Source organism: Grus americana, chromosome 5 (assembly GCF_028858705.1).
Source record: "Grus americana isolate bGruAme1 chromosome 5, bGruAme1.mat, whole genome shotgun sequence".
In the NCBI taxonomy this organism is placed as follows: domain Eukaryota; kingdom Metazoa; phylum Chordata; class Aves; order Gruiformes; family Gruidae; genus Grus; species Grus americana.
The window spans coordinates 52,619,123-52,633,625 of record NC_072856.1 but is presented as its reverse complement, the minus strand read 5'-3'; the positions used below and the strand labels follow the sequence as shown (position 1 = coordinate 52,633,625).

The 14,503-nt window shown below is 40.0% G+C and overlaps 1 protein-coding gene across 5 annotated transcripts in view; it reads left to right on the top strand.

The window, feature by feature from the left end:
* Nucleotides 1–14,503, top strand: part of CCDC88C (coiled-coil domain containing 88C) — a 94,590-nt gene that overhangs the window by 55,306 nt on the left and 24,781 nt on the right. For all 5 annotated transcript variants that reach the window (XM_054826632.1, XM_054826631.1, XM_054826630.1 and 2 more), the window contains exons 11-15: nucleotides 3,703–3,849; nucleotides 5,182–5,326; nucleotides 6,610–6,791; nucleotides 10,061–10,198; nucleotides 11,654–12,724. In XM_054826632.1, the coding sequence (XP_054682607.1) occupies nucleotides 3,703–3,849; nucleotides 5,182–5,326; nucleotides 6,610–6,791; nucleotides 10,061–10,198; nucleotides 11,654–12,724 (1,683 nt within the window). The remainder of the gene's footprint in view (nucleotides 1–3,702; nucleotides 3,850–5,181; nucleotides 5,327–6,609; nucleotides 6,792–10,060; nucleotides 10,199–11,653; nucleotides 12,725–14,503) is intronic.

Here is a 14,503-nt window from a genome sequence, read left to right as displayed (position 1 = left end):
TGCGCATTCTTAAAGCTATTTCAAGGCACAGTGATACAGCATCAAACCACAATATGTAATTTATTTTAGAAATTACAAAAGCAGAATTATATACATTAGATATTAAACCATCCTGACCTAAGTGATCTAAAACAAAGGGGTTTTTAATCCCTTGCCTAGTAAATTCAGAGTATTTAAAAATAAATCCACAGCCAACTATTTTTGTTGTCAATTTTAAAATAAACTCATAGTTACAGAATAATGTTGATGGGTTTGTATTTTTTCTTTAATTAACACCTTAATTCCAGTGGAAGCACCACCACCCCATGACCACCGCCTGCTGATTGTCTAACAAGTGTGATTTGTAGCCAGACACGTTTTTATGTCAACTATTTTATCCTAGTGACTTCTGGGAGATTTTGGTGCTGACATGTTTTGGTTAGGACATTTTTACCTTCCAGGCCTTGAGATGTAACTCTACAATTATTTAAATTATATGAACTTTTTCAATATTAAGACAACCTCAGATCATGGGTATACCAGTGAGCAATGTTGACCTTGCCATAGCAGGCATTTCCACCAGGTTATTAATTTAAGATTTCATCAGAACTCCTTTGAACTGACATGTCTGCGCCGCCGCCCCCCCCCCCCCCCCCCCCCCCCCCCCAGCATGGAAAGTGCTTCGGTCTTCCATGTATTGCAGCTCGCAGTGATGTGTGGTTTGTACCAGAGCCTAGGTGTGTGTACGTACTTGGCACATAGCTTGTCTCTTCATGAGACACTAAAGTAACTAGTTCCTGCTTGGTAGGCAGTTTTGGGAATAGTTCTCAGGCCATGTTTTTGAGGTCAGGCACCACCTTACGCACCACCTAAGGGCTGTGGTCCAGATCAAGTGTCATGATGTAGCAAAGTAAACTCTTGTCATGTTGCTGTTTCATTACAGGTATTCTGGCAGCTTTCATGACACCCAGCACGTTGTGTCATGTACTTTCTCTGGTCTGTCATCTGTTCAGTGTCAGCCGTTTTAGTTTGCCCACCCTAAGTGACTCTGTTAAATCAGACTTGGCCCAAAATGCTGGTTCTGTAACATTAGTGTTTCATTATTATTATTATTTTAGTTACTTGCAGACTCAGACATTTTAATTGCGGGAGTTGAACCACTTCACAAGCACTAACATACTTGTCCTTTTAATGCTACTGTCGTCGGGAGATATTTCCTCTCATATTTTGCAAGTTGGTAGCTGACCCACTGAGAAATCAAGGGCAATATGGTACTGCATAAGGTAGACTTTCCATATTACGCCATCTACAGTCAAGATGCAGCAAACAACTAAGATTACTTGCTATATAAGGCTATTAAAACATGGCCCCTGTAGTATCAAAAGGCAAGGGGAGTGGCTGTCATCAGACACTCTTAACTTGTGCTTCACGATCTTTTTTTTTTCCTTTTTCCTTTTTTCTTTTTGTATTTTTAAATAACTGAACCATATAAGGCTGCTTAAGGCTGATTCTGCCCCAAAATGAGAAGGTAGTTGCTGATTAAGCAGTGAAAGTGATTTGCTCATGCCTGGTGATCTTTCAGGAATCTACTTGGTTTGGATGTTTGTGGTCTGAGAGCGCAGACATGAGCACTGATGTCAGCAGAGACCTCACATTTTGAGGACAGTTGTCCAGGAATAAACTTGTCAAACCATCAGCATTTCATTCTGCCTATGTGCAGGTTTTCTGGTTTTGCATATTGTATTGGAGCAGGGGAAGGGATGGGGAGAGGAGGGAGGAAAGCAAAGAAAGACAAAAGGAAATTTTTTTAGAGAATCAAATAATTGGCTTCTTGCCCCATTGTAACTCTTCTGGGCAAAAATCCTTCCTGTATCCATTTAATCTTTTAAATGCTGGTATGTTCCTGCCATAGAAAATTCTGTCTCTGACTCAAGACTTACCTTAGGCTCAACAAGAGTAAGAGCTAGCAGTGAGGTATTAAAACTTGAAATAAGACATAATTTAATAAATGTGTTTTGAAACATGACCAAGAATACATGGCCAGATTTAATGCTTTGGACATTTCATGTTTCTGGAGATAAGATACTTGAATGCCCAGAGCTTCATTTGTTGCTTTGCAAGGGATGTTCAGAGTGCAGTGTAATTAACTTGTTTCTAATCCTGTGGCTACAGCAGAATAACAAGTTAAACTTTTACTCAGTACAAATGGATGCAAAAGCTGTAATGGATAAGCAACAGGGCTTGTGCAGTTAATGCTCATGTGTTTATTGGGGAAGGGTGGGGGGGTATTAAGTGATAAATATAAAACAACTTCTTTTGTTTAAGTGAATTAAAATTCTGTTCATGAGAGAGGATGAGAAACTTTATTAAACAGACATTTATAGAATCATAGAATGGTTTGGGTTGGAAGGGACCTTAAAGATCATCTAGTTCCAACCCCCCTGCTGCGGGCAGGGACACCCTCCACTAGACCACGTTGCCCAAAGCCTCATCCAACCTGGCCTTGAACACTTCCAGGGATGGGGCCTCCACAACCTCTCTGGGCAACCTGTTCCAGTGCCTCACCACTCTAACAGTAAAGAATTTCTTTCTAACATCTAATCTAAATCGACCCTCCTCCAGCTTAAACCCATTACCCCTTGTCCTGTCACTACACTCCCTGATAAACAGTCCCTCACCATCTTTCCTGTAGGCCCCTTCAGGTACTGGTAAGCTGCAATTAGATCTCCCCGGAGCTGCCTTTTCTCCAGGCTGAACAACCCCAACTCTCTCAGCCTGTCCTCACAGGAGAGGTGCTCCAGCCCTCCGATCAGCTTTGTGGCCCTCCTCTGGACTCGCTCCAACAGCTCCATGTCTCTCCTGTACTGGGGCCCCCAGAGCTGGACGCAGTACTCCAGGTGGGGTCTCACAAGAGCGGAGTAGAGGGGCAGGATCACCTCCCTCGACCTGCTGGTCACGCCTCTTTTGATGCAGCCTGGGACACGGTTGGCCTTCTGGGCTGCATGCGCACACCGCCGGCTCGTCTTGAGCTTCTCATCAATCAATACCCCCAAGTCCTTCTCCTCGGGGCTGCTTTCAATCCATTCCTTGCCCAGCCTATAGTCGTGCTTGGGATTGTGCTGACCCATGTGCAGGACCTTGCACTTGGCCTTGTTGGACTTCATGCGGTTCACATGGGCCCACCTCTCCAGCCTGTCAAGGTCCCTCTGGATGGATGTGTAAGTGTACTGAAAACAGGGATGTGGACATAGTATATATTGAAGATGGTGCTCCCCAATGTGTTTTGAATACACTATAACGTCCCCTGAAAGTAAATAATCTGGTTTGAAACTGGGGACTGCAGTGAGTTGGCTCAGGAAAGGGTATTATAACAGTGGAATTGGAATTGAAGAATTTCTCTTCTGTGTCTTGAGTCTCTTTGGTGCACCTCTTGATCTAGCCTCATACAAAGCAAAAGGAACTCCATTAAACTTTCAAAATTCAGGGGAAAACAATAAGAAATATTAGATTTACTTGCATTAATGACTCACAGATAATTAAATGTAGTATCATCTGCCATTAAAATATCAGGTAAAAACTTTTTTATGAAACAGAGAAACATGTCAAATTTCTTTCTTGTGTTTTGCACAACACAAAACTATGTGTTTCAGTTTATGAAAGTCACCTAGTCTTTGAAAAGTCAGTTTATGTAAAGAGGTTAACATTATTACTTTTTATCCCTAGGAGTTAAGAGAGGACAACATTATATTAATTGAAACGAAGGCCATGCTAGAAGAACAGCTAACAATGGCAAGAGCTCGTGGTGATAAACTGCATGAATTAGAGAAGGAAAATTTGCAGTTGAAATCCAAACTTCATGATGTAGAGCTGGTATGTCCTCTCTTTTTCATTATGCTAATTTTTTGAACTTCTGTTTTTATGCTAAGTCACAGATTCATGTCACAGAAACCAGTGGAGACAGGCAAATAAATCAACAGTGCTTTTAAAGAGGTCTTTGGTTTGAACTTTGTGTACATGAATTCTTGAAATATTATAATGTTAACAGTGTAAATATTGCCCACGCTACTTTGTGTGAGACTGGTGAATTAAGTAGAAATATCTCAGATATGGGAAATGAAATTACTGTAGTGAATGATCTTAACCCCCACCCATTACAGTGATTTTAAGAATCCATTACTGCTGTAGAAGAAAAGACACAGAATTCCAAAATTTATTTCTGTGTAAATCAGAGACATGGCTTATTGCTTCATAGACAAGGAAATGTAAGAAGTGGCAGATTGTATACAAAGAAAAAGCAACATTGGATTTTATAATCCCACTGGAAGTAAATACTCTTTTGTCTCTTGTATTTTACTTAACAGCCCCCCTCTTATCCCACTGTGTTTTGAATTCTTGTGGGTTTAACTGTATAGGGTTTCCAACAGAGTCTGTTGGAAACAAAGATGTCCAGGGTGCTGTGTGGAGTTATGTTTAATGACTGATTCTGATTCAGGGCATTATAAGGGTCATGTCACGCTCCAGCTGTCCCAAAGTGGCTGGTGATTTTGAAGGATGCTTTTCTGGGTGACTTGATGAATTTTTGGGTAATGCTTTCTGAAAATTTGTGACCCTCTGAAGCACCACTTCAGCTCCCACAAATGCAAATGGCCAAAACAGTCACAAGAGACAACAGTAGATTCATTCTCCATAGCTGTTTTCTGGATATTTTAAAACTCAAATTGAGGGAGGTGTTACTTGCTGATCCATATGACTGGATCCAAATTTGACATGACGACTTGTGGAAGCTCAGTAGAATTCAAGGTTACATCTGCAGAGTCTCCAGTGTGTCAGTGCATGATGCTACATGTTTTTCAAGAGCTTAGCTCTGGAGACAGCCTGAATCCAGCCTGCCTTACCAGCCCTGGCTTGTACTGGCCTTGTCATCACCCACTATGTTCTCACACCAGTGGCCCTCCCTTCAGGTGTATCATGGACCTGAGCTGACTCTAAACAGGGCCAGCTGGGTGTCTCTGCACTGTGTTCTGTGGCACGTGTGGTAGCCCACAGCAAACGTTTAATGCTGTACATGTATTTCAATATAAAAGTACAAAGTGTTTAAGGAGATTTTTCTGCCTTCAACGTGTGTTGTGCTTGTAGCAGTTCAACTGACAGAACAATCTTATAGATAAACTGTGCGTTTTCATTCGTGCATGTCTTGCACAGGACCGGGACACAGACAAGAAGAGAATTGAAGAGCTGCTGGAGGAGAACATGGTGTTGGAGATTGCACAGAAACAGAGCATGAACGAGTCTGCACACCTAGGCTGGGAACTAGAACAGCTGTCTAAAAGCACAGATCTTGCAGATAGTGAGTACCAGCTGGGGTAGCTGCTGTGGTGGTTGTGGTCTCTTTCAGACTAGACAGGTTGGTTGACTAAAATGGGAACAGAAGTTGAATCCAAGTTTGGAGAACTTCCTTCGTTCAGGCACTTGACATTGAACTTAGTTTTTCAGAACTTCTAAAATGTATTCATTCTAGTTTCTTTCCCTTTCTTTTGAAAGCATTAAAAAGTTTTCCTTTTATTGTGTTTGTCACTGAGAGAGTGATTTTTAAGTAAAATGATACAAATTAAAAAAAAAGGAAGAAAAAAAAAAAGAGAGTTTTGTAAATGACACAGCAGAAATGTCACACCAAATGCTGGATATTTCTGACTGAATGACTGGGAGGAGTCTGATCTTTCCTATTCTTTAGTACAATTAGTACAGACAATTAGCTGGTCTTTAAGTCCCAGGAAGTAGTGTATGCTGAAGTCATTTATTTTTACTAGATACTGAAAAATGTGTGCAGTTAAAATAACTGGCTGATTTTTTTTTTCTGAATGGTTGATTTGATTTCCATAACTGTGACAAACATAACTAATGCTTCCTTCACTAGTCAGGTTTTAGCATTGGTTTCTGTGTCTAACATTCATTCTGTCTAGAATACCAGCCTAAATAACAATGCTAAATGGAACGTGGGAAATATAAGCTATTTTGTGCAGTTCAGCTTTTATTGATTACTCACCTGATTCTTCTAAGACTTGCATGTTTGCCTTTGTGTACCAGGAACAGTTTAACTTGAAGACAAAAGGAATACATTAGAGTAAGCAGATGTTCAGTTTTCAGTAAAGCTGTCTGGAAGAATAGCTTTGTTTTGTAAAATAACTGAATGGTTTTTTCCATGACTAATTATGATCGAACACCTAAGTTTTCACTAGCTTTTGGAAGTGCACCATCTTGCTGTTTTAGCAAACAGTTTGAAGTGGTTTACTTTCTGCCTCAATTTATTTCCTCTGATGGAAGTATGTGAGGGTATCAAAGTATATTTTGCTACTAACATTAAACACTCTGCTAACATGGCTAAAGCAACTTTAAGAAGAGTTAGGAAAGTAACTAACTTTTAAGATGGTTATCTTTTCAGATACTTACCTATTTATTAAAGGTCTTAATTGTTATCTGTGAAAATGGGTTCTATTTTTAACAGTTTACTTAGCAGTCAAGCTGAAATGATAAGGATTTGACTGCAATTGTCTTCATACAAGTGAATCTTAAGGACCTAGGAAGGGTTTGTGAATTGGTTAGTGCCACCTTCTGAGTCTCATGTTTCAACAGCCAGAAAGTCCTTTGTGTTTGAGTTGAATGAATGTGCTTCGAGTCGCATACTGAAGCTAGAGAAGGATAATCAGAGCTTGCAGAACACAATCCAAGAGCTGAGAGATGCCTCCTTGACCTCCAGAGAGAGCAGCCTAAAGTTTGTGGAACTGGAAAAGGAAAATCAACAACTTAGTAAAAAGGTAATTTGCTCACAGGAACAAAGAGGTCTTCATTTTTTAAACACAGTGCACGCAGGGCTGTACAATGAGGGATTGCAGGCAATTCACCCATGTTCCCCAGAAGACTGGGCATGTTTTGGGGCCCATCTGTTTAATTGCGTTCTAACATTGGTGTATTCTATTGCCTTTTACTTCACTGCCTACTTATGTGCATCATTGTAAGCGAGAGTGGCTGTTCCTATTTCATAAGAGCTGTCTTTTCAGTGCTCATTTGCCCCTCTCAGGTGGTACTGTTGATTGTGTCCCTTTTTTGTCATCTCATGGCAGTTGCTACTAGCCAAGGAGCCATGGCCACATTGAACTGTTTTGTTTGTTTGAAAGTTTTAATATTGTTTCCATGTGGGTCAAATAAATCACACAGGTGAATTCAGGTTAGTATATTTTTAAGTAAGTTTGTTTGGGTTTTTTGCTGTCCATAGTCCTGGATCAGCTCTTTCTTTGTCTTGTCCTTTTGGCTATTAGAAATTCTCTAGTGTCTTGCTCTCTGCAAAGAGTTCTTTTAATCTTCATGATAAACATGTAGGTCATCACTTTTTAAATTTATTTTTATATATACGTGTGTTACACTATTATTAACTGTGATTACATTTAGCACAAATGCCAACTCAGTGCTTGTCCTTGTGAAACACAGTGCTCAGTTCACCTCCAACCACTAGTTTTATTTTTGTCTGGCTAGTAACCTGCATCCTGAACTCTGATTAATTGAGCCAAGTGCCAGTGGAGTAAGAGGATGCTTGCTAGTCTGAGTATAAAAAAATTCCATATAATTTTTTTTCCACATTCTTACCTTTGCTAAATTATCCAGAATATAAGGTTCATGTCTCCTTTTCCCTTTACTGCTGTAACCTCTGTGTGAGACATTGATAAAAGGTTTCAGTCCCTTCTGGCCTGCCTGTGGGCTAACTGAATGCTTTAAAGGACACGGGGAGAAAGAGTCTGGATATGGTCATGGATTATCAGATTATAACTATCAGAGCACCAGTTTCTCTGCCAAGGAGAACAGGTATCCACCACTGGATCATTCTGTCTTCTGGAGAGATTCTTTTGCTGAGTTGAGAGACTAGTTCTACTTCTTGGCTTTCTTCTGTGAACAAGGAAAACTCCAAAAATTCAGTTCACTACTCCTCCTTCCACACTCACATTTATGACCTGTTGTGTATGAGTAATTCACTCCAGCTCTAATTTACATGCTAAAAATTTGAGATCAAGGCATATAAAGCACTCAGCAGATACCTGTGGTGTACAGCAATTTAAATCACTTGAACAACTGTGGTCAACCTTTGGCTTTGCCCCAGGCACATTCCTGTGGGCACCTCTTGTTATGGCACTGTATTGGTGCCAACAGTTGTGATTCCAGAATTAGTCTAATGTTTTTGATGATGATGAATCTGTTGACATGGTGGGGTCACCTACAGGCCTGGTAGTTAAATAAGGCAAAAACCAGTAGTGGGGAGTGCCTGTGTGGTGAAAGGGGGGGGCACTGTATGTATCAGACCAATGAGGAAAAAAATGGAATGTAAAAATACTATTAGGAGCGATTGAAATGCATGGACTCTTCACCAGGGAAACACAGAATATGATGGGAGCTGTTGGCTGAATACCACAGGTCAGTCAAGTTGTTGATGGATTTCACATCCCATTCAGGGAGATTTGGGGGAAGAAGGTAGTAGACAGTATTCTGTAGTCTGTGCAAGACATGCAGTTGTGTCTCAGTGTACAGAGACCTGATACATGATATGTAAAATAATCTTGAATTTGGTGATTGTTTTATCTTCTCTTTCTCTAATGTGTTTTTGTATTTCTCTCACACATATATCCCCTTAATTAGAGGGTATGCATGTCCACAGAAGGATGCGCTAGGGGAGATGGGGTTAAGTGGGGAAGTCTCTCTGATTCATTGCAGAATGGTTACTACACTGTAGTAACAGGAAGAGGACAACAGTTCTTAAGGACTGTTAAAGACAAGCGTGTATAAAGTTACAGGATGAGATAAAAGTGGTTTTCTCGACTGTTGTGTGCCTGTGGGGTGGGTTTTTTTCCTTGGTGGGGGTTTTTTGTGGGTTTTTGTTATTTGTTTGTAGCTTTCCTGAGATATCCATAGTAAGCTCTGGCCTCCCTCAAGTCATTTAACTGGAGTTAGATTTCATCAACTGAGACTTTCAAAAATTGTTGTTTGAGTATGCTTGGCTGTCTTCTGATCTAGTGCTTGGAAGGATCCCATAGCCAGAACAGGATTATTCAGGTAGTACAAGAGGATATGACATGAAGGAAAAGTCACATACATCTTTTTTCCTTTCTTGCAAGTTTTTCAGAGGAGCTAATAATAGAAAACCCTCCTTTCAGGCACAGGCAAGCAGTAGCACTCCAAGTACCTGTCTGTTTTCTCTGCTTTCCTGACTTCTTGGATTGAAACAAGCTGTAAACAGTAATTTCTTACTTGCCTGTAGTTCTCTGGAAGGTGCTAATGAAGACCAGCTATTGCTGAGTTACTGAGTTTGTTGCAGCTTTCTCTGAGCAGCTCCTTTGAGAGCAATGAACCTTAACATGGTTACATTTCTAACTGTTAAGCCCTTCTTATCTCCAATCTGGGCAGCCCCTGCTTGTTTAAACACTTCCTGTAATGAGGCACATGTTGACATAGGCAGAGCCCAGCCTCCAGCTATTTCCCACTTGTAAGAATTATTGTTAATACCTTTTTCACTGACATTTTCACTGTTGGCAAAGTTCGCAATACCAACATAAAAAAAATGAGCTGATACTTGTGAGAGCTGTAGGTGCTCGCAGTGCTTTACAAACATAAAAGGAATACTTCCTGACTTGGGGAGCCTAGCTCTCTGAACCTGTTGTTTCTAAATACTGAAGAGCTACTGCTTTTCAGTGCTTAGTGCATTATCAGTACAACTTTGAAAAGTCCCTCAGAAAGGTGAGCACCAGAAACTTAATCACTGATGACAGTAGCACAATAGGACATTCGGGCAGTCAGGTGAAGCATTTCTTACTGCTGTGTCTTACATGGTCTGATCTTAATAGGCATGAAGGGAGATTCTTGGCACTGTGAGAGAAACAAAACAGTCCATTTCCTCCTCTGGGACTGGCAAGCTGCAGAAGGGAAGGATTACATTTTTCAGCCATAAATCTCATTCCTCTCTGGTCTTCAGAATAACTTAAAGTGCAAACAGTCATTGTGTCGCTCTGTGGCTGATGTGTTTTGGTGTGTTCTCTCCACACAGATTGAGAAGTTGCAAAATCAAATTGAAAAAGAGAAGCAAAGTAATCAAGATCTGGAGACCTTGAGTGAAGAGCTGATAAAAGATAAAGAACAGCTACAAGTTGTCGTGGAGACTCTGAAAGCTGACAAAGACAGACAGGTGCAAACTTTACAAATGTAATATAAAAATGTATGCTTGGAAGCGGTAATTTAGTGATACCATTTAGAGCATCTGGCTCTCTTGGGGAGGTAGGGCAGTTTGAGCTTTTAAGTGGAGGGTGAACTTCTTCAAATGTAGGTAAGAGGCTTCTTCAAGCAAAAAAGCCCAGCATGTTTTGCTAGCTACTGCTCCTGTTGCCATAGGGGGATCTTCAGGCTTTTGTAAGGACAGACCTTCCCTCTTTGGGGAAAAAAGCCCTGTATCTTACTAAATGGGATACCAACTGATTTTAGGATGTGCAAATAAAACCTGATTTTATTGCAGAAGATTGGTCTTCTGCCAGCTGTATATCCTCATTGGTTTGGTTGGGGTTTTTTTTAGCCACCCAACCTTTTTTTGCTCTACGTTTTAAAAAGATGCTGAGAGACCATTTATGTCTTCTAGATTGATATTTTAAATGCCCTTCAGCTTTTACTGCAGTGCTGCAGTTCATGTGCAGTGCCTTTAAACTATCCTATTACAGGTTCGTGCAAGGTATCATCTATATTAATTTGATTAGTGAAGAAAATACAGACACAGATCATTGGAGACTGGTCTGTGTATTTTCTAGCTGTATTAAAATTTGCTCCAAGTTTTGTGCAGTGAAGATTAAATAACAAAATGTCTTATTTGCGTAGTGCTTTTCATCTTGAAGGATTCTTACTCAGACTTCTATCTGGGAAACCACTTTACCACCGAAGTCCTACATTTCAGTTAGAACACACGCAGACTCTTTGTGGTAAGAATTAATGAATAGTTCACAGGTAGGACAGAAAGTAAAACCAGAAGTATCCTCAATCGTCAGAAAAGGGCAGATTCTGATTTTTTCAGGTCTAAGTCCTTTTTGATTTCTGTGGAAGTTGTCTAGATAAGAATCAAATGCAAATTGCGGTCTAAATCACAATGGCTTCAGCTGAAATTTTGACCAGTGGGGTAAGTCCACTGTTCTTACAGAAAGTGTGTCTTTAATGAGATCTATAACTGCTATAAATTTTCAAACATTTTGGGGTTTCTGACACCTTATCAGAGATAATTTGTGTCTTCAGATCCCAAAGATGAATGTAAACCTAGACAGAAAGATGCCCTTTCTTAGGAATGATTCCTAACAAAGCATCTTCTTCAAAGTGTTCTCTGAAGGTCCCCTGCCTACTTTCTTCCTCTGCCTTGACCTTCCTAGCTGGTAGCAGGACTATAGCGCTATTTTTAGTTTGTTAGAATCGCAGGTTATCAGAGGTAACAATGTTTTTCATTAGTTTGGGTTGTTGGTTTTAGTCAGGAAAAACTGTTGAGAAATTTGTCTTGGATTAGATGGATGTGGGTTTGTTAACAATAGTCTGTCTGCTTCAGGACTAATTTATACTGCACTTTGTAAGGTAGATGAGTAACATTTGCATGACTTTTTTATTGTTTTTGTAGATAAAGGATCTTAAACAAGAGAATGATCACCTTAATCAAGTTGTCTTATCCCTGAGACAAAGATCTCAAGTGAGCAGTGAGGCAAGAGTAAAAGATATTGAAAAAGAGAACAAGATCCTTCATGAAACAGTTACAGACACTAGTAGCAAACTGAGCAAGCTGGAATTTGAGAAGAAACAACTGCAAAAGGATTTTGACCAGGTTAAAGAAAAAGTGGAAAGAGTGGAAGAAATGGAAAAGGAGCTCCATCGGCTGGAGAGGGAGAATGAACAGCTCACAAAGAAGGCAGCAGCAATGAAAATAGTGACAGAAAAAGTGGAAGTTCTTGAGCAGGAGAATGGGGATCTGGAAGTGGAAAATAGGAAACTAAGAAAATCCCTGGATACGTTGCAAAATATCTCCATCCGGCTTGGGGACCTGGAAAGGGACAACAAGCAATTGGATGAAGAAAATCTGGAGCTTAGGAGAGTGGTGGAGACCATGAGATTTACCAGTACAAAAATGGCACAAATAGAAGCAGAAAATAAAGATTTGGAAAGGGAGAAAGAGGACTTACGAAAGAATGTGGAAATGTTAAAAGCAATGAGCAAGAAATCAGAGAGGCTGGAGTTAAGCTATCAGAGCGTCAACTCTGAAAACCAAAGACTTCAGCAAATTGTGGAGAACAGCAGCAAAAAGATCCAGGAGTTAGAAAAAGAAGTACAGGGAATGGAGAGTGAAAATCAGGTCCTCCAAAGAAACCTTGAGGAGCTAAAGATTTCTGCCAAACGGCTAGAGATGCTAGAAAAGGAGAACAAAACCCTAGAACAAGAAATGTCTCAACTTGAGAAAGACAAAAAAATGCTAGAGAAAGAAACGAAACGGCTTTGGCAGCAAGTGGAGCTGAAAGATGCTATTTTGGATGATAGTACAGTAAAGTTGGCAATTGCCGAGAAAGAAAACAAGACACTAGAAAAGGAAATTGCTCGATTTAGAGATTCATCTAATAAGCTGAAAGAATTTGAAAAGGACAATAAAGATCTCATAAAGCAAGTTACAATTGATAAAAGAACACTGGCTACCTTGAGAGAGGTAAGCAAAGTAATACTACTGGTTTCAATACAATACTATTTTTTTATTTCAGCTCTGTGAAGTACCAAAGGGAGACATCTGTCCCATGACTAATACATGAGCTAGGAGATCTTCACAGCCTTAACAGCCATCACTGGATAGTGTCGCTTTGGAAAGCGGAACCTGCTAAAAACTGCGATGTACCGCTTTGTGTCCACAAACATGACGCCTTTTTTTCATGCAGAATAAGGCCTCAACACACCTCCCACGTGGTAGCTGTAAACCAAAGACTCTGGTACTTTCTTTAACCCTGGACTACAAAATTGTTCACTAACATGAGAGCTCCAGCAGGGGAGATTGGGTCTTAAGCCTAGAAATTAGAGCACTTGTTGCGGACACATTAGCATCCCTGTTCTAAAACAGACTTAGCTAAGAATCATCCCAGATGACCAACCTAACCCTTTCAAAAACAGCTGCACCAGGTTTTTGCTTTACACTACCTACAGTGTTTTTCCCCAAAAGCTTCCATGCAAAGTGAGAGCTTGCTAAACAGCTCTGCTGTTAAGCACCAGCCATATCTTCCAGCACCCCTCTCCACTGCAGTAATCACACTTTTTTCCTAGAAGTCATCTTTTAAAAATACACAGTTAGCATTAGGACATTGGCTAACTAATGATGTGTGTGCCAGAACCTGATACTCTCATAAGTGGCCCATGAACAGATTCAGGTTATTGCAACTTGCTCTCGTTGCCTGCCCCAGCAGCTGTTGTCCTGCTGGAAACAGGATTTCTTGTGAAAGAGCATTCAAAGGAAAACAGTCAATGCTGCAGTAGTTCAGTGAAATAAGTTTAGCAACACTAATACAGTAAGCAATTACTTGAAGATTTAGTTTTATTTTAGTTTTTGAAACATTAATGTAACTTTGAGGAGGAAAAAAGTTTATTAGAAACATTTGAAACAGTCACCAAGTTGTGTTTCTATCCAACTATCCTTAAAATAAATAAAATAGCATTTTTGAGAAGGCTCCTTTTTAATCTTTCCCTTCTCAGACCTCTGTGAATTTCCAGTGGTGCAGACCCATACAGGAGCGTATCTTCTTTTCCTTAGGTACTTTCTATAGATTCTACAGAAGGAGTTCATGGATGTTGAAGGGACCTGTTTACAGACCATGGACTGGCACTGACCTTAACCTTACCTTTTTTTCCCTTGCCGTATGAATGAATGTGTGGCTAAATTTGTGATATCAGAGGACTATTGAATACCTACAGTCTATGCTTAACAAAGTATTTCTTAAAAATTTTATTCTTGCTTCTGTTTGATATCCAGAATATTTTTTTTCTTTCTTGAAGTGCTTCAGTAACTTTGTTCTTTCCTCATGCCTTGTTTAAGAAAACTTTTGAGCAGAAACATGAGCAATGTAGTTTTCTATGGTACATTTGCATTTCAGAGAATTTTGAATGGTAGGAATCCTTGAACTTGCCTATTCACCAGAAATGATGTGTTCTTTTTAAACATGCAGGCTGGTATTACATCTTCTCAGGCCATTTTCACACAGACTACTTTACTGGCATAACAGCAAAGCATTGTCCCAATATACCTTCTGGTACAACTCCATCAAATGTCCTCCTCTTACGACTTCCTTGCCTAGGTTTTCTAACGTTGCTTCCAAAGAAACCTAAATGAAACCAGAATGGGCCAGTAGATACCAGAATAAGTGACCAAGCTCTGTAGTCTCCAGAGCTGTCCTCTTACATAACAGTGTAATTATGCTTTTTTTAATTTTGGCAGTAATTTACTGTA